The 25,364-nt window shown below is 38.2% G+C and overlaps 2 protein-coding genes and 1 long non-coding RNA gene across 5 annotated transcripts in view; 1 reads left to right on the top strand and 2 right to left on the bottom strand.

Moving 5' to 3' along the window:
- Window positions 1–4,304: 4,304 nt before the first annotated feature.
- MKKS (McKusick-Kaufman syndrome) lies at window positions 4,305–9,445 on the bottom strand. Its single transcript, XM_010574807.1, has 4 exons — window positions 8,386–9,445; window positions 7,690–7,865; window positions 6,886–6,996; window positions 4,305–6,386 (listed from the first exon to the last, which is right to left on the bottom strand). The coding sequence occupies exons 1-4, from the start codon at window positions 9,374–9,376 to the stop codon at window positions 5,946–5,948; spliced, it is 1,719 nt and encodes a 572-aa protein (XP_010573109.1). The 5' UTR covers window positions 9,377–9,445; the 3' UTR covers window positions 4,305–5,945.
- Window positions 9,446–9,453: 8 nt separating this feature from the next.
- On the bottom strand, window positions 9,454–12,072 carry LOC104836304. Its single transcript, XR_774833.1, has 2 exons — window positions 10,791–12,072; window positions 9,454–9,827 (listed from the first exon to the last, which is right to left on the bottom strand). It is a non-coding gene; the product is annotated as an uncharacterized LOC104836304 (long non-coding RNA).
- Window positions 12,073–12,458: 386 nt separating this feature from the next.
- SLX4IP (SLX4 interacting protein) overlaps window positions 12,459–25,364 on the top strand; it is an 81,411-nt gene continuing 68,505 nt past the window's right edge. For all 3 annotated transcript variants that reach the window (XM_010574806.1, XM_010574805.1, XM_010574804.1), the window contains exons 1-3: window positions 12,459–12,678; window positions 13,931–14,112; window positions 19,154–19,202. In XM_010574806.1, the coding sequence (XP_010573108.1) occupies window positions 19,176–19,202 (27 nt within the window). In that variant the 5' untranslated portion in view covers window positions 12,459–12,678; window positions 13,931–14,112; window positions 19,154–19,175. The remainder of the gene's footprint in view (window positions 12,679–13,930; window positions 14,113–19,153; window positions 19,203–25,364) is intronic.

The raw sequence follows: 25,364 nt of genomic DNA, 5'->3' as shown, positions 1-25,364 counted from the left end.
CATATCCTCAGACCACGCTTAAGGAGGCTTTTATGGGTGCGGGTAGGTGGTCTTCCCATCTGAACTCCAGCCAGGGAGCCCCACACGAAGTGGCTCTTGGGCCATTCCCCTTCTCAAAGATACTGGGAAGTCATCTCAGCCTTCCAGAAAGCACTCATTTCAGGAAGCTTCTCAGTCCTTAAGCACACCTCTGAACCCTTGCTTCTCCACAGGTAGGTCCTAGTGACCTGCCTCTTCGGGGAGGATGGCACCCTGTCACACCTGCCCTAAATAACAGCCATCAGCAACCACACCTTTACACCATCCACATCCAACAGAAATTGGGTTTTTCTTTGCTCCTGCCTGTTTTTTGAGGTCAACCCTTTTGGCTGGTTGATCTCCAGGGGTGGCACGTGTCCCTCCTGAAGCACTCACCACACAAGCAAAATCTCTTTGTCCCAGCACCTTCTCCAGGATTAGGCTTTGCTAACATCTCTAGTGCTCTTCCTTGGCTCTTCTCCCTCTCCAAGCTTCTTTAAAATCAGCAATTTTTCCACATCCTTCGACAGAGAGTGCTCACAAAATGACCTCCTGTGAGGTATTTCAGAGGTGTCAGCAGGAGGGGCTGTGCAGCCTCTGTGGAGAGAGGCTGGTTCCGGCAGCTGCACCACAGGGCACAGCCCAGCCCAGCCCCTCAGCCATGCCAGCAGCACCTCTGCATAAACAGATTTAAGAAAGGGCAAGCCACCACTTGGCAGTGAGAAACTCAGGGGGAGCAGGTTTATCTCAACCCAGGAGGTTTTTCATCCTGTTTTCTCCCTCTGTTCTGTTGAGGTGGGGACAGAGCGAGCAGCTGGGTAGGTGCCTGGCAGCTGGCCATGGACAACCCACAGAGATTTGCCTGCAAAAGCACAGTCGTAATCCAATCAAACATACCAGAAACCCTAAGACAAGCCCTGCTAGAGCTTAGGGTCTGCTAGCACAAGAACAAGGAGTAATAAATGAGGATGTAATAGCTTTCCATCTGCCTCTTAAAGTCACAAAGTCTTTCAAGAACTGGAACTACCACAGTCCCTACAATTCCCTGAAAATCAGTCATCACCATCCATCAGCAGAGGATCCTGCATGGCCCCCCCCCCAAGTGAGTCTTTCCAAGTCACTGCTACAGACTAGGGAACTCATTTTTAAATCAGCCTCCCATTTTTTTTTACCCAATACTCAGCAGGTGTAACAGATCAGACTAACAATATCATAAGCCTTAAAGGAAAAGATACAAAGGATAGCTTTTAAAGATTATAGAGAGGTGATTCAGCTTCTCGACTTGTAAAAAGACTTAACAATTTATACAGGTATTGATAAGGAATAGCTGTTGATGTTGTGGTATGCTGCCACACAAATGCTTAGCAGACAACATGTAGTAGTGTTACAATAATAAGCAGGTAGCATTTAATGTGTACGTGAAGAGAGCTGATGTTGTCAGGACAGAAAATAACAAAAGACACCAGTAATCAGTTTGCAGAAGCCAGACAGTATATAGCTAGGGCCTTCAAGGCACATGATGAAAGCTTGAATTAAAAGGTTTTCACGTGCAAGCAGATTTGAAAGTTCAGGTCTGTAGTAAGGTATGAAAATAAAATTTTGCAGGAGATATGTCTACAAGACATTTATATATGCTTAATGTAAATCTAGGTCAAGAATAAAGTCAGCACAGTTAAAGATACAAAGTGCCAAGCCCAATCCTGGAACCTATTCTGCAATTAATTTTATTGGTGTCTGGACTAATGACATGGTGGCTCTATCTACATATGCTGTGACTACATTTCTGCTTCCAGCATAAAGAATAAATCTGTATATACTTTTGAGCTTATAATGTGCATGACTAATTTATACAGTGCAATGTATATAGACAAATAGTAAAAGTATTTCTTAACTGAGAATTTAAGATCACAGTGTTACTGGCCAAAAAGTTATTTACTAGTACTGTGCAACTTGTCTCTGCTGAGAAGCAGGTAGAAATAACGTGTATTTACATTACTGGATGAAAGCTACTAAAATTCTTGAAGTAAACATTGTAATGTGACTAGCAACTGACTTCTCAAAGAGCCTGTCTGCACAGATTACGAGCATGCTGGAGGCAGTCTCTGCAATAAGAACAGACTGTTTCTGCATCTGCAGAGCAGTAGTAAATGCAAATCTTGTTAAGTTCTTCCTATGACATTGACTGGCTCATGGATATTGATTTTTCTGAGATTGAAGAGTGTAGTGCTTACATGACTCAGTTCACATGGCACTGCTGAAAATGTGACAAATACTACATTTTACTACTCAGTACAGCAAAATAAGGGCACAAGTAAAATTCAAAAGTTCAGGTTTTGGGTAAGGTGAATTGTTTTGTACATGCTCTACTGTGCTTACAATATTCCAGGCAGTGTTTTTCTTAGAAGCTTTGACAACAATAAATACTCTCTTCCCTTACTGGGACAGATGTAACACTATAACAGCTGATTAGCCTAAAAATGGCCCAAACACTTATGGAAAAAAAAAACCCCAACCAAAAACCAACCCCCCAAAACCCACCAGTGTTACGCTACCAATATAGTAAGGTTAGGTTTCCCAAACTCCTAAATCTGTTTCTACCCTGTCTTCAAGGATTAGCATCATATGAACACCTGGTCTGAAATACATGCAGAGCACAGACTCTGAAGACATACATGACACAGTAAGGATTGCTGAGGTGTCTGACAACGCTTGTCTTGAAGTTCAAACATTTCTGCACAGGGCTTTAAAGTCACATTTCTCTGGGTGCGTGTACTGAAGATGTAAGGCAATAAAATTAGGTTCCTGTTAGCAACAGTAATATCCTGTTGCCGAAATTTCAGAGAAAAAGAAAATGCATCCAGGTTCAATATACAGGGAGAATAGGGAAGTTTTACCTTGCAGGCTAGTTTAGGGAGTCTACATAAATCCTAGCCGAAGTTCCCTCAATGAAGTGACTACAATATTTTAGCAAGGATTTGAGTTTGCTTTGAATTAGCTATTTCTTTGATCCTGTGCAGCAAGTAGTTTTTCACTTTACATACGGATCTTACTTAGAACTCTTCACCCACAGATTTCCATGCCTTAAGACAACTTATCTTTGTTCCCATTTTATAGATAGGAAAATAGACAGAAAAATACTTCAGATATGGCTCAGAGTAACTCAACAAATTCACAGATCAGTAGCAGAATCAGTGAAAAGCAAGCATTCTGCAGTCTTTGTCAATGCCAAAACAGTAATGTTTAATGGTATGTCTACTTGAAATAGGACGCAGTAATAGAGATACTGAAGATCCCTAAATTAATCAGCGTTTTCAGGTCTTCTTCACTTTAAGTTTTAAACACCAAATGGGAACTGAAATACCGAACGAAAACTGAAATACTGAACTGAGGAGCAACTCTATTAAAATACCATCTTACTTAAATATGCTGACTGAGTGATTATAATATCAGCACTTCTTTTCACTCCTGCTAGGCCTGGAGCACTAACACAGCTGAAAAGGCTGGATATGAATGGTCTTACTTCTTGTGCATTACCAATAGAATTATTAAAATTGAAATTAATAGCCTCTGAGCAATCTGTGGAAGTCAACAGACATGACTGAGGTCATGATCAGAAAACACCTGTCTCTTAATAATACTTATGTAATACTAATTTTTCCCACTGAACAAACTTTAAATTCCAAGGGGACCAGGAATAAAAACATAGTGGCTTCTCAGAGGACTTAAATGGGGATATTTCATTTTGCCAATTTCAAGACATGGGGGAAAACCTACCATTTTTGCACCTAAGTTTTATGAGGAAACATGGGAGCTCAGCAAAGTTATTTTTAAGCTGCTCTTGGATTGAGAGTCAAAATTCTATTTACATGCATTTTAAATGGTATCCAAAGTTATATTCCTCCTATGTTACCCATTAACAACAGGGTAACACTAACCACTAAAGGTTCAGGCAGACTGTAGCACAACTGAGAACTGAACCTGAACTGCCCATAAGCAGCAGCACCAGCTGCTTATTTATACTTTTCAGTCACACTGGGAGACAAAAATTCATTGTTATTAAAACTATCTATATATGAAACAATCTTTGGTTCAGGTATAAATGAATTTTTACCTACTCACCAAAAATCAAATTTTTTTTTCCACAATTTTCTAATGTGCAATTTTCTTAAAACTTGGGGGGGAGGGGGGGGAATATGATCAGAACTAATAACCATTTTATAGCAGCTGTGAACCAACCTTCAGATACCAAGACAAAAGAACACTAGCAACTACTTCTACTTATATTGTTTTAATTTTCACTTCACAGCTGTAGTCACTAAACTCAACATTTTTGCACTGCATAACAAGCTGCTATTATAGGAAGTAAAATACTCTAATTCAACACTCTTAGAGACTCATAATTAGATGAAGTATTACCAAGATTCTTCTGTGCCTTAAGATATACACCATCATTTGGATTCATTATTGCTGACGTTTTCATATGGTTTATGGTACATGGGAGGATCAAGATATGAAAGCAGCCTTTTTAGTAACCAACTTTGAACAGCCTCCATCTCAACCCTTGTAACATTCTTCCACAAATTCCCAAAGGATGCCTTAAAGCACTGAAGCAATCATTTCAGGTCATAAAAAGATAAAGAACTTTAACTTTTCATTTTTTTTTCCAGCGAGAAAATGATTATTTATGCTCTTAAAATAAAAAGGACTTTGTACAAAAGGTCTGGAAAGATCTGGTTTTAATTACATATTTCAAAACTGAGTTATACAAAACAATTCTACTGCTTATAGTCAGTAAGTATATTAAAAACTTAAGAGACCACGAAACAAATAAGCAGACTAGTCTATAACCAACTCGGATGTTTTCTGGAAAAGCATGTCATGAGCAATTTGTCCCTTGTGACTGAAAACAGAGAGGGAAAAGAAAATGAGTTTAAGCAAGAAACTGTAACACCCCTTTTGATCTTGCATGCAAGCTGAAAATGAGAAAAAGTTTTGATCATTCAGTCCACAATTTTATTTAAAGATCAAAACAAGCCTGAGCAGCTTAAAGCCTTACTTCATTAAAAGAAGCTATGCACAGTCAAAGAGTTAATTGAATGGTGAGACATTCTTTCTTGCAGCTTTGCTTAAATGATAGAAACATCATTATTTATAAACTCTCCTGTATTCCACAGAAGACAATGAAGGTCCACTTTACGAAAGTTTTTTTCCACGCACATTCTTTTCAAATTTTCTTTTACCTACCTGCTACCTTGAGATCTCCAGACTAAGTATTAATACCTTGCTAAATAAATTACATATATGAATTAAAATCTTCCAGCCATTTAGAAACAGCAACTGCTTATAGTATATGGTGACAAGAGCTTCAGAACAAAATTTTGAAAACAAGTGGCTTATGATATTTGCTATGGAAAGCCTTCTTTTTTATCTACAAAATTAAAAATACCAGTGATAAAGTTCTGCTGCAATATGAAAGCCTGTTTGAATGTGTAAAGCTTTTGCTGAGACTACATAAATTCTAATCCATAACATATGTTTTCTCAGCAAATGAACCCATTTTTCCCTTTCCTTTGAAGATGCCACAGAGCTAACAAACATCCAAAACTTTGCTTAATCCAAAGGGAATATCAAAGTGTCATTCATTCTTTTGAATACACTAATTTGAATACTCCTAAGTCATATGTTATTATGATTCATCATATATTCAGCTAATCATTTAACAGTTCCTAGCAAAATGTTAAACATTTGAAAATGCTTGAGGGCACAGTAGATTAACAATCAGAAGAGTACTTAATGGCCAACTGTTTGATTTTAAATTTCTGTCTGTTGTCCATATTCTAACCATTTAAAGTATCTTAACATGTTATATGTAACTCTGCTTTCAATTAAGTATCTTGCTGTGCAACACAATTCACATAAGATCAGAACTAATTTTGATCTTCAATTACATATGAGAGATCCAAAATAAGATTGGCTGTCTCCAGAGCTACTTGTAGGCCGTTACACTTTGCAGCAAAACAGTCCAATGTGAGAAAGTCAGCAAACTTTACTGACGGCTCTTTAGGGCAGCCCTGTGCAATAGGACAGCCAAACTGGCCTTGCAAAAGCCTCCAGTTGAGGTTCTCAGTGTTACCATTAATCCCACAGCCACATTTTGAAACTACATCTGACCAATTAGACACAGAGGAAAATCCTGATGGAACAAACCAACAGTGTCCATAAAACATGTCCGTAAGAATTTCTCCATCATCGTGATTCAGAGAGCAAGCTACAGACTCCAGGGAACGGCAAAAACCATCAGCAACCAATTGGTATTGTGTCTGAGAACAAACTATTTCTTTAAAACTGCTGGTGGACAGACTATAACTCTAAAACAAAACAAAACAAAACCAGGAAAACAGAAAATTAGAACAGCATTACAGAAATAATTCTAATCAAACATATATTGTACTGTTGTGTTTTTGTTTTTTCCCCAAACAGATGGTTCAGTCCTAATTAAAAAAAATTGTTCATGTGATTATTCCACAACAGGAAAGATTTCTAGGCAAGTCAAAGCTGAGTTCTGCATGACTATCTTTCAATATAAAAATTCTACACATTTTTATTTTAAGACGTAAAAAACAAGCACTTACTCTACTACATACCTAAAGAAATATTAACAAGTACAAATACAGTATTAACAAGTCTGAAAGATGTAATTAGCACTGACTGCTTCAAACAACCCCCTTTGTTTTATACTAGTAGTCAGACAACAAAAATGCAACCTTAATCTAGAAAAGACAAGTGTTTTAACTTTAGGAGTGATTCTACATAAATTCTTGTTTCCTAAGTATATTAAGCAGCTTTAAAAAACCTTGTCTTACATACCTTGTGTCTTATGTATGAAGCCAGGTGAGTTTCTGTACAGCCACCTCCTAATAATGCCAAAGGTTCCTTGATTGTTAACTGTAACACATGTTCTGCAGTTTCACAGATGCGCTGAAAACCATATGGATTTGTCGTTTAGACATACCATGATTAATAGGACTTGCCCCATTGAAAAAACTACTGGAATAAAATTTTCAGTAGTTTCTGGTACAGACTTCAAAAACTTGAATTACGTGTGGATATAAAGCTGCTGAGTGACTTCCAAAACCATGTTCACTTAATGAGAGATTGTCTTTATTTGTCCACACTCAGTATGGAAAAGCAGAAATAAAAAGCAGCTGTATTTTATTCCTTCTTTTTGCAAAACAGGGTTATATATAAAAAGTCAATCAGTATCAATGACATTTCTAGGGCAATTATTCAACGCAAAACTATGCTTGACTACCATTGCAAGTATTGCTGCTGGCCTTTTGCTGGGCAATTTTTATTTTATGCTCTCATAGACCAAGTAATGAGAATAAAAAAGTTTATCCAGCACTGGCCCCAAGAACAGGTGAAAAATGTTTCTGCCTTTAAGCAAGTATTAAAATAGAGGCATTAAATCAACATGACCACTTCAAGGAATTTGAAATTCTGGAAACAAGGGCATTTCTGAATTGTTTTCTTGAAATTGTACATCTACACTCTAACTAAACTTCATTTATGTACTGAAAAATGACTTTCCTAAACTCATCATTTCTCACAACTTTATTTTTCTATTAGAAACATAATTTTTCAAAAAAGATTTCAAGGAAACTTGCCTACCTTCAATTCATCCCATGCTGTTTCATTTCTGTTACAGAGTATCAAGCTGCAGACAACTGTGTCATTAGGAATTAGATGCACAAAATGTTTTGAAGCAAAACTCTCAATGCACACATCTTTCAAACTGCCATAACAACCAGGAGTCAATGAATGTATGGAAGCTATAGGCTTTGAACCTGTCCAATTAAGAAAAGCAGAGAACATACATATTGCTGCCATCAGAACAGCTATCTGTTGTGTTTCATAATGCATGCACTTTTTTCCTCTTGGCTTTTTAAATTATATTTATTCAATACCTAACATTTCAATCTACTCAGGAAATCACAAACAGAAACCAACAAGTTTTTGAAGTACAAGACTTAGTGATAGTTTAAGATTAAAAAAAAGTAATTGTTTTATTCTTATTAGACAAGAATTTAAAAAGAATCTACATTTGCAGTTATTATAATCAGATATTCCTCATGCATCAGTTAGTAATCACATGCAATATGCCATCATTAGAGCCTGCAAAAGACCAGTTTCACCTTAAAAAAATGGTTTTCAGACTAGAAAAGAACAACTCTTGCTCAGCTGCTAAGGTAGGATACAGACAGAAATAAGAGAATCCTTACTCTGCAATGACAGCAACCTAGATAGGTTTTCATTATGATATGAACATTAAGGGCAACTGTTTAGTACAGAAAACTTTCTTGTTACCTGTCATCCGACTCATGGGTTCCATCAGAGATAGCCCGACTCTGTCCACAGTGATGACATGGTTCTCTTTCAGATACTGTTTTAAGGATGGATGGATAACTTTCTGGCACACTACAAGGCCAACCTCATCATTGATCAGCTGCTTTCCTACATTAAGCAACTGATTCAGCTCTGACATTTCAAGAGAAATTCCATGATGGACTGTTATAGTTCCTTCTTCAGGGTTGAAGAGGTCTCCTGACATGGACACAGAGAAAAGTGCTATCTTGATCATGTTTGAACAAGTTCTTTTGATGGTAAGTGGTTCTGCCAATTGAATTTCTGGTGTTTCTATCAGTAGTCCAGGAAGAACTGTAGAATCCACAACTCTTCTACCTTTCACAGGTACTATTACACACTTCCCTAAAACAGCGTTAGTCTCAACACAACATGGAATAGTAAACATAAAAGCCTTTAAAATCAGCATGGTGAGATGATCAACTTCTGGATTATTAAGCATGCAAGCAGGTTTGCTTGTTAATACGCTACGCACCAAACAAAGAAGTGTCTCAACACTGCTAAAATCCACAGATACTCGGCAACCACAGGCCTCAGATTTGAGGTAGTCCATACATAAACTCAAAAGATGCTTGCTTATTTTAATGACAGTGCAAGATGCAACATTTAGGCTTTTAAAATTTTCAATCAAACTACAGCAAAGAATGGCAGTAAATAAGCCACAGTCACTGAAGCGGGATATATGGTTCTGTACAGAGGCCATCAAAACCCTTAATACAGGATGGCTCACAGAAAGATGACCGAGTATAGCTGAAGATTGTGAAGTTGTACAAACATAGCCTCCAACACCATTGTGGAGATGTTTGAGCCTACCAGCAGGACCATAGCAAGATTTTAATATTCCACTTAGCAGAGACAGTGACTGACTCAGCGTATCTCTCGTTAAAGGTTCACTAATAAATAATGGAGGCTTTTTAGCTTCAAGACGAGACATTTTCAAAGTAAGATTTTAATTCTTGCTAACAAAACAGATTTTATTTTTACTTGGATCTATAATTCATAACACTTTTAAAATTTAAAGCAGTACATTTTAATTCTTTGCAGCTAAGGATTATGATTTTAAATGTGAAACAGTATATACAGTACAGTAACAACATTCCTATGACTGCTCATGATCTACCTCTTACAATGAGGCTTAAATCCTATCATGAAATTGATACATAATGACAGCAGTAAGCTATTTCATTCATGACTATCTCCTTTTTTAGCTTCTGAATGTGATTGAACAGATTTTTTTGCAACAAAGTTTACAAGCATGCTTCCAAAATGGACACCTATAAGTGACAGTCCTGCCACAAGCAGAAAGTTCTTTCTACTCCAGCTAGCTTTCTTCATCTCTTCTTCTGGCAACACTCACAGACGGAAAGCTTCAAAGCTAGTTATACCTACAATAACAACCAGAAAGGTATTAGGATAATCTTCTAACAATATTGCATAATTTGAACTGCTATTTTATTTTTCACCAAAAAACTCACGTAAGGACAAATACCAATCTATAATGCTATTTAATTGAGAAAACCTATTAATATTATATATAACACAAGCATATAGGTCAAATTATACATGTTTGTCAATAACTTCAATTCTGACCACCAGTTTATATACCGTTTTACCTGTAGGTCTGTAAGTAACAGGCCACTATAAACTGTACTTAATTGTATGAATGTGTCAAAACTGTAGCAATGTTAAGCTGTTTTTACTCACGAACAAAAGAACTGAACTACAGCATTGCTTCCCAGGCAACCACTTCAGAAACAAAAGCTTTTAATATTCAAACAACTTTAAGAAATCCCTGCCTCTGAAAGAAAGGTTTCTTACTTCAAGATGCCCCAGATACACAATTTTTTTCAGTTCTTAAACACTTCAAGACTTAAAGGTATATTTAATTACATTTCTATGTAAGTGTACAGTATTTAGACTTCTCTCATACTTCAGTTTCTTTTCTATTGTAATCACCATCCCTACTAACAACACAGAATATGTTACTATATGAAGTCACAATTATTTCTGAGCAGTTCTGAACCTGAAAGGACACTTCTGCAGACCCAGACAAGAGAGTTTGACTATTGCCTTCAAGTTATTGGAGGTTTTTTTTTTTAAATATCTTTAAGACCTAAAATACCATCACTTAATTGATGCTATCACATAGGATTTAGCAGTAGTTTTTTTGAGATGTATGATGCATTTTTTGGCTCCATGTAACTACCAGATTAACTCAGTTGCAAAAAGAGAATAAAACTCTGGAAGACTAAAGTTAGAGCAGCAAGACTGCATCTGTTAGAAAATTCTCATTTAATTGACTCATCTCCTGCCTCAAAGATACAGATACAACTAATTAGGCAACTTACCCACAATACATAGCACTAATGCTATTTTTCTTTATTTTTGTGATCACTTTGCATCACGTATGCCACAATCCCAGGTTCTGGAACAAACTCCTCTGTCTTCACTTGGAAAATAGGACTGGACTTGATGTAAAACCACCCCCAGTGCACCAGCCCAAGGCTAGTTCCCATAACAATCATAACTTTGTAGTCCTTCCAGATGGTTTTAAGTCCCATTGCAAACTGGCATCTACGTAGGTAAAGAGAATTTATTATTTTAAATATATTCTAGAAATCCTGGTTTTACTCTACAATAATAGCACAGAGCAGATAAATCTGAACGTTAATATCTTTAATTACAGTGCAGCAGATAATTAAAACACAAAATGACAAAAGGAAGTCTTACTTTATGAACTTAAAAAGAAAAAAGGCTATAAAAATAACCTCAATTCAGACATCTTGAAATGTTAATTGCTACATTTGCATCGAGCTTTGGCATGCTAAACCTTAGAGCTTTGTTAGCTTGTTATGTTTATCTAATTACAAATGTTACTGCTTCAGATGGTAAATATTTGAAGTCTAAAACAAAGCAGTTTCAAAATACACCATTTTCTTTTTTCCCCATAGTTAATAAAATTCAATGACTAACCGAGCTTGTAACAGAATATGGAACTTTTACCTCGCAGGCCAAACAAGCCGCAGTGTTTCTTACATCACTTGATGTTGCCCAGAGAAGCAGGTATGCCTGACTATCTTAGCCCTTGATCTTTAGGGGCTACAACAGTATCAGTACAAACACAATAAATTCACTCTTATTTAAAAAGAATGTGTAAAAGTCTACTTTCCACAGGGTTTCAATAATAAGTACCTACTATAGGAAACAAAGGTACATATACTCAGGGTTTATATCAAAGTAACATCTTGGTTTAAACAGCTACAAAGGTACAACTCGGAGAGTAAATGTTCCTGCACCTGCCCAACTTCGTCCACCTGACAGGCATAACGTGTCCTACTAAGTCCCTCTCCATCATGCTGTGGAGAATTCACAGCTTCACACCACCTGGCACGCAAGACAAAGCGGACTCTAAAGTCGCAGAGCCCACCGGTACGCGTGAGGCAGCCGCACTCTGGCTGCGAACGGCTGAGGAGACGCTGAAGCGAGTGGCTGCGGCCCGGCCTAAGCCACCCGTCCTCTGACGGGCGGGCCGGCGGCAGGGACCCCACCGCCCTCAGTCACGCCGCGACGTGTCCCCAGCCGACCTTCCCCTCTATCCCGTGTCCCAGCGACCTTGCAGCGCGGACGCCTGAGGGGAATCGGCGCGGCGGGAGAGACCGGAGTGAGGAAGGAAGGGGGACGGCGCACCTGGAGCTCCTCTGCCCTCTCCTCACGCAGACAAGAAGCGTGACAACAAGGTGACGAAGGTGATGAAGGCGCGCCCCCAGAAGCCCTCCCGGCACTCACCTGGGCTCTCGCCCCGGGAGGCGAGGACAGGACTCGACCGCCAGCGCCTCAGCGGGACAGGCCCCGGGCCGCGCACCCTCCCCTGCACGTTTTAACCCCCAACGACAAGACACGGCGTCGCGCGGCCCGGAAGTGCGGCGACGCGACGCGACGCGCCTCCCCAGGGCTGAGGCTAGCGCGGGGGCGTTCCGCCTCTCGCCCGCCATTGGCTAAGCCCCCGCCCCCGTCACGTGGCCATGAGGTGCGCTCGCTCTCTCGCGGGGCCCCGGTTGGCTTCAGCCACCCGCGTGCGGCTGCCCCGGCGGCCATTTTGCGTTCGGGCAGCGTCAGGGTAGGGCAGGGTGGCGGCCATTTTGGATAGGGGAGAAGAAGGTCGTGCTTGGTAGCCATCTTGCTTGGGGGCAGAGGAGCCGTTAGAACCGCTGGAGGCCGGCGCGGCGCAGGGAGGAGGTACGGCGCGACTACAGCGGCAGCCTTCTCGCCGCCCGGCTGGGACCCTCAGCCGGGCGGCTCTCGGGGGGAGTGGCCGCGCCTCGGTCTTCAGTCTCGCTTTTCTCTCTAGATAAATGTGTGAGGTGATGTCCTAGTAGAGCGGCGGCGGTGCTAGCCGGCTCCCGCCGCGCATCCCTCAGGCGCCGCCGCGGCTGCTTCCCTCCTGCGCCGCCCCTCGCATCAGCACCCCCTCCCGGCCCGGCGAGGTGCGAGCCGCTAAAGCACCGGCCAGGCTTAAAAATACGTCTGTCTGATTTTTCTTCCTTTCTTAATTCCTGTTGCAGTCACGCCGCGTTACTTCTGCGCGCGCCTTGGCTGAGCCTTCCTGCAGGTGGGCGGTGTCGCCCTGACCAAAAGAAGTTCAAGAAAACTTTGTTGCCTGACCTCTTCTCAATTTTTTCCTTAGTTCTTCTATTCTACGTGTTTTCTGTATTCGCTCTTCTCGCTCCCCCCACTCCTGCAATTGCTGTCGAGAATATCTTGTATCATATTAATGCGTTAATGGATGGGTTTATTTTTAATTTTGTGCATAGTCACAGAGTTTACAACTGTAATCAAAAGACAAGTTTTAAATGCCTAGTCTCCATACAGAAAGGAGTATGATGTTCATTGCATTCAGCTGTTCCACAAAACTTAAAAAAAAGCCATTCAGTAATGCAAAAAGATAATAGTCAGCACCTGTCTGTAATAAGCACTCTGATGTTCCTCAGAATCTCTCATTCCTCTAGTTCTATATGGTTGTGTGGTGAATGGCTAACATTTTTGAAAGTGAATTGTTGAACTTTAAAGGTGAATTGGCAGTTCACGAATGAAGGAATGTAGATGTCAATGAGCTAAAAATACGCTAACTTGCTGGAAGAATAGTTTCTAAAGGTTAAGTGAACAAATTTGCAACAGTGGGCCTAAAAATCCTGAAATTGCAAAATGCAAAGATTTTGGTATGTCTTTTCAGAACTACAAACACTTTACTAAATATGCGAGTAGCTGAGTATTACACTGCTCATCCCATTGCTTACTGTCAGCTCTCAGAAACTGGCTAGTGCTGGGTCTGGGCTGGACAGGGTTTGGCTCCAATACCCAAGGACTGGAAAGTTCAGAAAAATTCTCTTTTATGTTGTGACAGTTAATTTTGAACTACGAAAATAGTTAATATTAACTTATTCTAGAGTTCCTTAATTAGCATTTGTGTGTTTGTTTCTGCCTTTTTCAGGTGCCCACCTCTCCCCCACACATGGTAAAGGCACCCAAAGATGGGCAGTGTGTGAATGGTTTGCAGCCATTGTGTTAGAAGCTACTGTATCTTCAAGTGGGCATGTGCAACAGGAATTTTCAGTTTCTCATTCCTGCTGAGTTCTAAATTCCCTCACCACAGGAAGCTATTTCTTTGCTAAGGTAAGATGCTGTTCATCAGCTGGCAGAAAACACTTCAGCTTGCTGTCAGGGAGGCCATGTTTCCTGGCTTCTCCCGAGTGTCTACCATTCCACTTAACATCAAATTTAAGAAAGAATGATACTCTGCCACATAATTTTTGAAGCGTGTCTCACTCTAGCTACAGGGAACGTATGTGTTTAATTCTAGATCATGTTTCCTTATACAGACTGTCTATCAAAAATCCAGATGTTGGAATACTACAAATATCATATAAATTTTTTTAAAATGTACAAATATATATATAGTTTCTGAGAGGCATTTTTCTGCCTTATTGATTTATCTTCGCCTTTCCTTACGTGCAGTTTCCTTAGAGGTTCACGTTAGTTTGCAGTAGATATGGTATTCAGTCAAAGTCTTCTTACCAGATAGCAGCAATTGTAATAGATCTGTGTTTCTTGTGTTTTTTTTTCAACACAGAAAAAGGCAGAGTGTTTTGGGGCTTGCTGTTTTTTTTTTAATTTGTACAATTCATGGGTTTTTTTCCTCATTTTCTGACGTCTTAGTATTGGGTATTTTTTCATCTGTGACAGTTCAGTGACTTTCCTGATGGTTCACACATTAGATGTATTCTTTTTTGTTTTCTAAGAATTTGCTTACACTTATTCTGTCTGCTGTATTTCCTTTGTCTTATCTTTATGGTCAATGCAAAGAATGGGGTAGTTGGCAAACTCCCAAAGTCAGCTTACTCCCATGAAGAGCAAATTGAACCAAAGGTAACTTTTCATATGCATATTTTTTTTTCTTTTTTCTTCTTCTTCTATTATTTTGTAAATTGGATTTGGAGAGGATTTCTGCCTGCCAGCAGTTCTTCTCATATCAGTAGTAGCAGACTTGTTGCAACAGTAGTATTCTGGATGGCAAATTGTTACAAAAAAGAGATCTGTGATGCCAGGATAAGTTCAGCTGATTCATCTATGTGCTTTGTTCTCAAGCAGGACATGAACATTTGGAGAAGAGATGATGCTCTGGCATGTTTTGTTGCAACTCTTCTTCATATTATTGCCACTGTAAGGATTAATGAGAAAACATCAGCAGTCCAAATATTGTTCTCTGGATCACAGGCTGAGATCACCATCATGAATTGTATGCCATATGCAGCTCAAAAATTATGTATAATCTAGGTAAACTATGTTCTCGGAAGCATGAAGCAAAGTACCTTGTGTTCTACCATATCCCAAGGTACAGGTAATTCTGTGTAAATGTTAGGTTTGTTCAATATTGTCATTGCTTTTGTAGGAGCTCTTAGTTGATGGTGCATTCCACAGCAAATTGTGTTTGTAATTACAGATTTCCTAACTTCAGGCTATGATTCTAGCTGCTTGGAGAAGAGACTAGCATTTAACGCTCTTCTACTTTATGCTGTTTCTTGCCTACTGTTTTTCCTATTTTTTCTTTTTTTTTTCCTTTTTTTTTGGGGGGGGGTGGGGGGAGGAGGTAGGGATCGTTAGTAAAGCTCTAGATACTAGCCTTTCATTAAACTTAAAAACCCAATCCTGAAATGCTACTGAGACTTTTTTTTAAAGAGAATCTGTTGAGTCGTACATGCCCAGGTTTTGAGACGTTTTGAAAGGAATGTGATGTAATTTACTATTTGCTTTTTGTTTTTTTGCATGATGGGGTGGGTAGTTATTCCTTGGAGTTCTTGAACACCAAGAATACAGTCTTGTACACCATTACAAGGAATTGAGAAGTGCAGTTGGTTTTCACTTGGTGGCTGCCATTTCCCTTTAGCATCTCTTCTGGCCTGGTTCTAGCAGCTGCTGTTTCAAGAATTTCTGCGTTTTATCTCCTACGAAGATTCTTTTTATAGTTGTTCTACTATGTTTATTTCTATAGAGTAGCACCTTACTACCTGACTGAATCGAAACATAAAGTCACAAGTAGTCCAGAGCACTGTTCCTTACATTGTGTTTCTCGAAATTACTATCAGTAAAGTTGACAGAATTTACTCCAATAAGATAGAAAAGTTTCTAGGGCTGTTTTGTGCAAGGGAGAATGATAGTCGTGTGGCATGAGCCATGGTATTGCAGCTTCTGTCTGCATGACTGTTATCTGAAAATTCAATTTGCTCTATATAACTTTCTGCTTACTATTACTGTGCAGCTGATAAAAGCTCTAACTTTGAGCTTTTTCAGAACATAGTTGAAACATTTTATTAACTACATTAAAGTTTATTTTCAGTAGTTACTTGCAGAAGGGTTCTCAGTTCAAACTCATTTTAACCTGGTTACAGTAACAACCAGGTTTTACTTCTCACTGTTTACGGTCCTTCTACTGTTTCTGTTTCTTCCTGCTTGGATATTGATATGATACATGGAAAAAAATCATTGAAGTAATTGGGAGGTTTTTTTGAGCCAATACATGGAATTGTGCCCTTGTTACTTTCACATTTTCTTATAGTTGTTTTGAAACCTTGGATCTCAGCATTTGGATATTTGGAATGACAGCACTCTATAGAAGTGTTTGTTTAATTCAAAATGATTACTGTTGAATCTTAAGATCAAAATTTTCTGTGCTATGCTATGTAGTTGTAAAGTAGGTCTTTATCTTGTTTTGCACTTTTTTGAAGTTAAATAAGGATAACGACTGCATTTTGAAATGTGTGAGCGTAGTGCCTGAGACACATATCGCCAACCTGACTTGTATCCTGAAATTTTGACAGCTCTATCGCAGTACTTTACAATTACTTGAAGTATGTAGTGAGAAATGGATTGTTCTTGTTTTTGTTTTCCTATATCATCTTTTACAAAACTGACCAGATTTGTCCATCTTAAGAGACTAATCCTTTAGGAAACTTTAGAGTGTAAAAGGCAGCTCTATTCTCAATGTAGTTTCTGTTGCAGTTTGCCTATTGCAGGCAGCAGCTACTGGCACTTGTTTTCTTCTTGATTTTGAAGCTTGAAGTGTATTGTTTGGGTACTCTTATCTTCTGCCAGTATAGTGAGACTCTTGTTCACCTGTTTTTCTGTCAAATCCAAGTCTCTTCCTTGTCAGTTGCCCCTGTTCCTATCCTGGGTGAAAATAGAATGTATCTTAATTTTTTTTATTCCTGGGTTTTTGTAGATACTGATTTAGTACGATAGGGGCCATTCCATATGTCTTCTGAATCCCAGCATTGTGGGGTTAGCTGGAAGGACTTAATGAATTTAACCTAATTTTCTGCCTTTTGAGAAGTGAATGTTTAGCTCCCATTTATGTGGAGAATGATGAACTTCCCCAGTAGTTTCAGTGCTGTGACCGTAATTGTTGTCAGTTTGGGAGAAAAAAAAAAAAGCGGTTAAACTGAAATCAGTGTGGAAGAGGACTAGACTTGTGGTTTGGCTTGCTAACCAACTTGAAGCTTGTAGTCATTTGAGTGAGATACAGTGTTGTTCTAAGGAGGGGCGGGGAGAATCTTAGCAATTGATCAAAGGTTTCTTCTTGCACCCCAGGGAGGGCGTGTTTAACTTCCAGCACAAATTAATGCTTCCTGAGTTACTTGCAATAGTCTGAGGCAGGGTCAGGGTCTGTGCAGCTAAACGTACTTCACCTAATATCCCAAATTAAGCAATCTTAATTCCTGTTTGGGATAAGCAAGAGAAGAGTGTGTCCAAAGTTCACTTTACTTTTGTGCAACCACAGTAATGCCCAGGTCACATTGCTTTATGCATGTAGTAGCCTAAAATTTTAAATATACATAATATGTGTCTGTGTATATATATATACACACATGCGCATACTAGGTGCAGCAGAAGCCATAGCTTCTTATTTAAAAAAAAAAAAAAGAACTTGAACTGTTCTTGAACTGTTTTAAACTCTGATACCACTGATTACCAGAACTGCAGGTAGTGAACAGGTGTCTCAGTTCTGAATTTTGCTTACTGCTGGTTGGTCTGAAAGCAAATTTTGAAATTTGCTTAGTGTTGCTGAGCCCCTGTTAAGAGAGCATGATGGAGGATATTATTTCTATAGGGCCACTGATGTATGCAGGCTGTTGTGGGCTCCCTAGCTAAGTAGAAATGGAGTATCCACAAGATAGGGAGGGATGAACTTTTACGTAGAGAGGTTTGAGGACTCTCTTGACTAGATCAGGTATTATTTAACGTATTAAGGTTGTTTTTTCTTGAAAACAATACCTTTTTAAATTTTGTGTGTTTTATCTCCTTTTAGAATCATAGAATCATTTTGGTTGGAAAAGACCTTCAAGATCGAGTCCAACCATCATCCATGCCCACTAAACCATGTTATGGAGTACCCCATCTACTCGCTTTTTGAATACCTCCAGGGATGGTGACTCAACCACTTCCCTGGGCAGCCTGTTCCAGTGTCTGACAACCCTTTCAGTAAAGAATTTTTTCCTAATATCTAACCTAAATCTCCCTTGCCGCAGCTTGAGGCCATTTCCTCTCATTCTATCTCCAGCCACCTGACAGAAGAGACCATCACCCACCTCACTACCACCTCCCTTCAGGTAGTTGTAGAGAGCAATAAGGTCTCCCCTCAGCCTCCTCTTCTCTAGACTAAACAGCCCCAGCTCCCTCAGCCGCTCCTCATAAGACTTTTCTTCATTCTTTCTTTAAGCTATGTGAAGAGGTTTTATGTGAAGCTATTATTTTGAAAGAGAAACTAGGCTAGAGGCCGTATACAAAGGGACCAGTGACTGAGACAGTAGTAAAGGAATATTCCAGGTTTAGTTTGCTGCTCTCTGAAAGGCTTCTTGAGGATCTTAGGTGGGTTTATCTTTGTCTTGGTACTGGTCTGAAAAATAGTTCTAATTTTGTATTTCATGTGTTGCGTGCCAAGTGCCTGAACAGTTATGAGGTTCACTAAAATAAACCAACACAGGTAGCTAAGTAATTCTCATTTAAATAAGAGTTTTCCCGTTTTTTTTTAAAGCAGAGTGTAGGGTTTGAAGAAGAGCAGTAATGAAAAAAATGAGTAATAGATTTTAAAAATCCTCAGTTGGTGTAGAGATCTGAGTTTTTCTCTAGTGCTGATCACTTTTAATTTATATTATTATAGGACCAGCTAACACTGACCTATCATGGCATCCAACAAATTTGTCATTAAGGTAAGTAGATGTCATAGGTTTCATTAAAAAAAAAAAATAGTCTGTAATACTGCTTAGAATATGTGTACGTTGATTTTGAAAGTAAATGATGAAGAGGTGCATCCTTCAGGCTTCTGGTCATAGCAGTGTATTCTGTATCAGCTTTTCTCTGTTTTTGGAAGCAAACTTCTTGAACTGCTGCTGTATCATGGCAGAATGTGTCTGAGGTCAGCTGAAGATTAAAATTGTATAGCTACAAGTGGTTAGTTATATAGTTAGTATTTGAAACTGCATGAATTCTCAGTAAAACAGTATTTGCCACCTGAAATAAAATTTAGGGTTGATTCTTCTCTAACTGTAACCTTGCAATATTATTCATGTACTTCCCAGATAATCTAAGAGTTCCTGGTTTAAGGTGTAGCAATGTTCTTAAAGTATTTATCACACCTGACTTTTTATTTGCATCTTTTTTTTGCCTCTTTTCCCATTTTCAGGGATTAGTTGTCTTACATCCAGTAAAATGCCATTGCAGTTTACTCTATAAACAGTCTCTGACTTTTGGTTATGTATCTGAACATATGCTTTTCAAAACATTCTGTAATAAATACAGTGCTTCATAATCTTCTACCATAACTATATCAGCTTATCAATAAATAAAAGCAATTGTTCAGTAAAAATTGTGAAACCTTCTGTTTTGACCTTCTCTCTTGTTTCTCTGTTCCTGTATGTCTAGGGTAGTTTTGGTAATGCATACATTTCAAAGTGATTAGCACACTATATTACTCTCTTGGAAATGTTTTTTCCAGTAGTTCTCTTAACAGGAGAGACTTTTTCCTCTGTGTATTAGCTTGTGTTTTTTGGAGGGCAGCTACAAAAACTTTCCTGACTGATCAGGCTGTGGAAGCTGTTGAAGCTTGGTTTTGTGGGTAACCAACCTGTTCAACAAGCAGACCAAACAATTTGTGTGTGCTGTGTTCTTTTCCAAGGAAAACTGCTGTCATTTAGTGGGACATTTGCTTTAATTTTTTTGCTGTTTAACATGATTGTAAACCTTAAATTGACAGTATCATGTCTATACTATTCACTGCTTCTGAATTCATATAGGAGTTAGGAGAAATATCCTTGATTTTGAGCACATCTTAACTGATACTCTGAGCTATATGCCACTGATGTGGGTAACAACAGGAGCTGAGGCTGAAGGCATGGTTTTTCTCAGCTGAGAACTCTAGATATTGTTGATATTAATGTAAGTGCCCAAGAAAACAAGTGGTGCAAGTTGAAATATCTTCACTAGATAAAAAGCCTTAAGATATTTGATTACTGACCTGTATTATTACAGCTTGCTGATTCAGCACAGACACTTTACTGGTCTTCAGCATGTACCCTGGCAATCGCTAAGTAATTTAACATTGCTGACTATCTGAGCAAACGGATAGGTTCTCACTGAGCATGCGTTTCTAGGTGAGCAATATCACAAATAAAACTTTTGGGAGTGTCAATGACATACAACTTTATTTTCTTTCTGATAGTATTTTAGAAATGAGGATAAGTTTTTGCATTTACCAAATGCTGAAAATTAACTTTACCTTGAGTAAAATGTATCAAATATATAATGTGAATATGTGAAAAGCTGATTGAAATTCACTTTGTGCACAGATGCGTAAAGTTTTACTTGTTAGATCACGGATTTTGTGCATGAATTTTTGCTGCTTTACATTCACTGGATTTGTATTTAATGTGAATGTTCCCTTTTTAAAGACTGTTCAACTTTCACATAAATTTTTCAAGGAAGATCCGTGTGCAGAAGATTCTCCATTAAAAGGCAGAAAATATTCTCACTCCTCTCTGCACGGGGAGTATAGAAAATACTATATTCTTTCTTCTAGGTTCCTCATGTTTGAAATTGATAGGGGTATTTTAATGAGTCTGAAAATGTTTCATGCATGCCTCATCTTCTACATTCTCTACTTTTAAGTTTTTAGATTTTGTAAGCATGTGTATGTTAATCTTTTTGGCAAGAGAATGAAAAGTACAGCTTACCAGTCTTTCAAGTCTTAGCTGACTGGAATGTAATTAAGAGGAAAACACAATGTGTTTAATGGCTTTGCTTCTTAACGATGTATTTTATATGAGAATCTCTATACCTCCAATGTAATGGTCAATTATTTTCAGTAGAGGGAGTAGTTGGCCTATTTTTGAAAGGCGAGCCTAAGCTTGGTTTTATTGGCAATTAAGAGCGATTGAAATAAAATAATTGATGCAGTAAAATAGCTTTAAACCTTAATACAAAAACTACAGTTAGGTCCTAAACACACTTTCTTCACTTGCCAAGTGGCTGGATGCCATAGTGTTGTGATGTGCAATAGATAATATTTTATGCAAGTTAATTTGATCAGCAATTTTCAATTTTAGGGAATATTGATACTTCATAAAGTGGTGCATGGTAAAATACCCCCAAATCTGGAAAACAAGACACATGAATTTAATTAAGTTTTCTCTGTATGTTGCAAAAATATTTCATTGCTGTTCTGAGAAATAAATCTTAACTTTAATTGGTGAGGCTTAAAGCAAAATCATGAACTCTATATGGATTTGAAAAATAATATCACTAGGGCCTTGTTTAAAACTTTGGACAAACTAGAAAGAATTGCTCTTGCAGAATTGTGTAAATTGACTTTATTCATGCCAAACTGCAGAACTAAATATAGTAATTTTTATGGCTGTAACAGAAAAATTTCATTTACTGTTTTCTGCAATTTGTTCATTTGCCAAACACTGAAGACTTTAAGTTGTTACTAAATTTCAATAGCTCAGCTCAAAGGGAAGCTTTTTTTACTTTGCTGTTTCCTACTTTGAGAAATGAAGATCTCTCTTCCGTCTCAGATTTGTAGGCCTTTGCTAGCACATATCTTAGATTAAGATAATTATAGTTTCAGTGGTCCCTCAGGTCATCCAGCACACTGCAATCGATTTTTCAGCAGTGTTCCTTGTTATCAATTTAAATTATTGCATGCAGGAAGTGTATATGAAACTTTTTGGTCCTTCCTCCTTCAAACTTTTTGCTTGCTTTAAATTGCAAGTTCCTTTGAAGCAGCGAGCATATTTTTCTGTTTTGTATTGAAAGCAAAGATGGAGGTACTGGAAATGATTGGACAGAAGAATGACAGTACGACTGTAATGTGGTCAATTTTCCCCTTCATTTTGCTTGTGTAGGTATCCTTTACTTTTTTTATGTTGATGTATCTTAATGTAATCATTAAGATACTGATTTATAACCAAAGGCATCTTAACATCTGTCTTTGCATATCTTAGAAGTGGTCTGTGAAAGAAAGTGTGCATAGAAAGAATGTTGATTGTAGGCCCTAACAGTAGGTAGAAGGAAGTGGAAAGGTATCTTCCTGTCAGACAGTATGCTAGTATGTACTTACAGCACAAGTACATATGGGTCATTTTCGGGTCTGCTCACAGGCCTGTAGAAGGTATTATTGTGTTTAGTCTGGAAGAAGAAAATGAGCAGTTTATTTTGACGGGGTCTTTTTTGATATTTCCATGTGTGTTTAAATATGTTAATAGATTTCCAGTGCTAAAGCTTCACCATGTTTCTGGCCGTTCCAGTGCTTTCTTTTTTTAGCTACCAGTTGAACTGTAATACAGTGATAGTATGTCAACAAAGATTTCTGTATCAGATACGTCTGTTTGGATGATTCTTAGGTGACATCTAAGAGGGCTAGGCAGATTAAAGTTCACATTTCTGTGAACTATGTCCATTGAATTAGCTGATCAATATTTTTGTAAATATCTTGCCCTGTGAGAAAGTGGTGTGTTTGCTGCTTCTTGCGAGTTGTTTGGAGAGAATAAAACCAGGGAGATGAGCAGGTTTCTTATCTAATTTTTAAATTTTCTCTGATCCCATATAATGAGTAATGGAGGATAGTAAATGCATTTTACTGCTATATTAAGTCCATAGATGCATGAATGCAGTGCTCTCAAGTGGAGAGTGAGAATAAGGAATGCTGTTTGTGTTTAAAATAATTTTTTCATATGTTATGACAGCTCAGAGTTACTACAGACTGATACTACAGATGCTTTTTTTACATACGTAGTTTTGGTCTTGTTAGCATACTGATTTTTAGTTTGAGAGCTAGGTTTTATTAGCGAGTGCTTGGTTGAAATAACTAATAAATACAATATTTTCTGATGTCCATTTCTTTTCCCTGTTGCAAAACTAAGACATCTGTACATAAAACTCCTGTAGTTGGAGTACTCACAAATGTTTCAATAGAAATGTGTTAAGATTAGGTGTTCTGTGATTAGATAGAATTTGTAAAAGTATTTTAAATCTTAAAAGGAAGGTACTAGTGTTCTCCAAACTGATTAAAGGTTGTTGAGTTTTAAATATACTGTATGCTCTTATATTTGCTTTTGAGGTCTTTAAAAATTAAGAAATAGCTATATTAACCATTAAATAGTGGTTTTTCTAGAGATGGAGTTCTCCTAAAGCGGCATTGCTCAGAACAACTATAAATACAGGTGGTTGGAACTGTTATTATCAAATAGCATCATACACTTCACTGAGCTGTGATGTTCATTTCTATATGAATGCATAAAATATGATACTTATCTAAAAGGGCTTAAAAATCTTAAAGATGATGATAAAAAGGGACTGGGGGGGGAGTATGGTTTAAAATAGGAAGTAGAAAACAATAATAGTGGATGGAGGGACATCTATTTAGTTCTGTTTCTTAACGCTGCATTTAATTCCCAGTTTCATGGGACCAGATATGGAATTACTAAAGTGATGAGTAAATAAGTTCCAGAAGAAAGACAAGAGGAAGCTGGGAGGTGGTGGTGGGGGGGGGAGGGGAGATTAAGTGTACGATCTAATTCTAAACCTCCTGGAGTCAATGGAAGTTTCCTTAATTTTCAAGCCTAAGGAAATGATGAGTGGATGAAGGAGTTGAGAGATTAAAGTGTTAGCAGAAGGAGAAAGGAATAGGAAGCCAGAGGGATAAACATCAGTAGTGGAAACACTGCTTTCACGGGGGATCACTTCAAATAAGGAATAAAAGGATGGTTCAACTTGCATTACTTTTTTTGGTAAATCAGATAAATTTGATTAGTTTTAAAAGTACCATTTGTGACAGAAAATCAGGTTTTTGCTAACTGTGAACACTATACTACTGTAGCAGTGATATGGGATTCTAAATACACACCATACCAAGTAATACTAATTAGTAATTAATTCAAAGATGTAATCTCCATGATATTTGCCATATGCCTTATTTCTGACCAGCACTACCATATTTTACACCTCCACTGTTCTGCTTCTTGGAGATCTTGGTGGTGCTGCCTGCTTGACCTCTGAGTCTAGCAGTGAAGAAGGAAGGGATGGGAAACTTAGAAGCAGACTTCAATCTCTCTGAGTCCAGCAAAACATCAGGGCTTAGCAGACATGCTGCATGGGGTCACTGTATGTCTTTAGGTCCTGGGAGAGGCTTCAACTTGTGCTGTAGGTGAAATTCTTCAATGCTTTCCAGGGAGTTCATATGGAGGTTAGTAGGCTGGGAGGTAAAGGGATCCATGTTTCATATAGTACCTGTTAATGTCATGTACAAACAGTTTAATGATGCAGTGATGCAGTTTTTGCTCTTGATGTTAGTATCATGAAAATTTAATATAAAAATTTTCATATTGTTTCATGTGGCCTCTCCCCACCCTGGACAATGTAGATGGATTCTGATATGTGGAAGAGACACAAGTGTGTTCTGACTGGACTATGGAGTAAAATGGAGAAGAGAGACTGACAACACATTTTTATTCTTTCCCTGTGTTTCATCCATGTGGTTCACAACTTCCTTGAAAGGAGTCTATTTTTAAAAGCAAAATTATTGCTTTCTTTTCAATTCTCAAATAAAAGCTTCATTTCTGGACATTTTGTGTTCACTGCAGCACTTACTCAACTGTGACTTTGCAGTATTTTTCTTGACTCAACAGCAAAACTTTTCCTTAAATAATGGTACCACAGGACATGGCACCCTATTCAGTATTCTGCTGCAGTCATGGCTAAGAATGAGCGCTAATGACGCTCAACTGTTGTGAAAACCCTTTAAACTGCTGATAAAATGATGACTCATGGTCACCTTATGAAAACAGATTCATTACCATGACTCCAGAAACTTTAGA

The sequence above is a fragment of the Haliaeetus leucocephalus genome, unplaced genomic scaffold, assembly GCF_000737465.1.
Source record: "Haliaeetus leucocephalus isolate CR32 unplaced genomic scaffold, Haliaeetus_leucocephalus-4.0 Scaffold450, whole genome shotgun sequence".
In the NCBI taxonomy this organism is placed as follows: domain Eukaryota; kingdom Metazoa; phylum Chordata; class Aves; order Accipitriformes; family Accipitridae; genus Haliaeetus; species Haliaeetus leucocephalus.
This window is presented reverse-complemented; position numbering and strand designations above follow the sequence as displayed.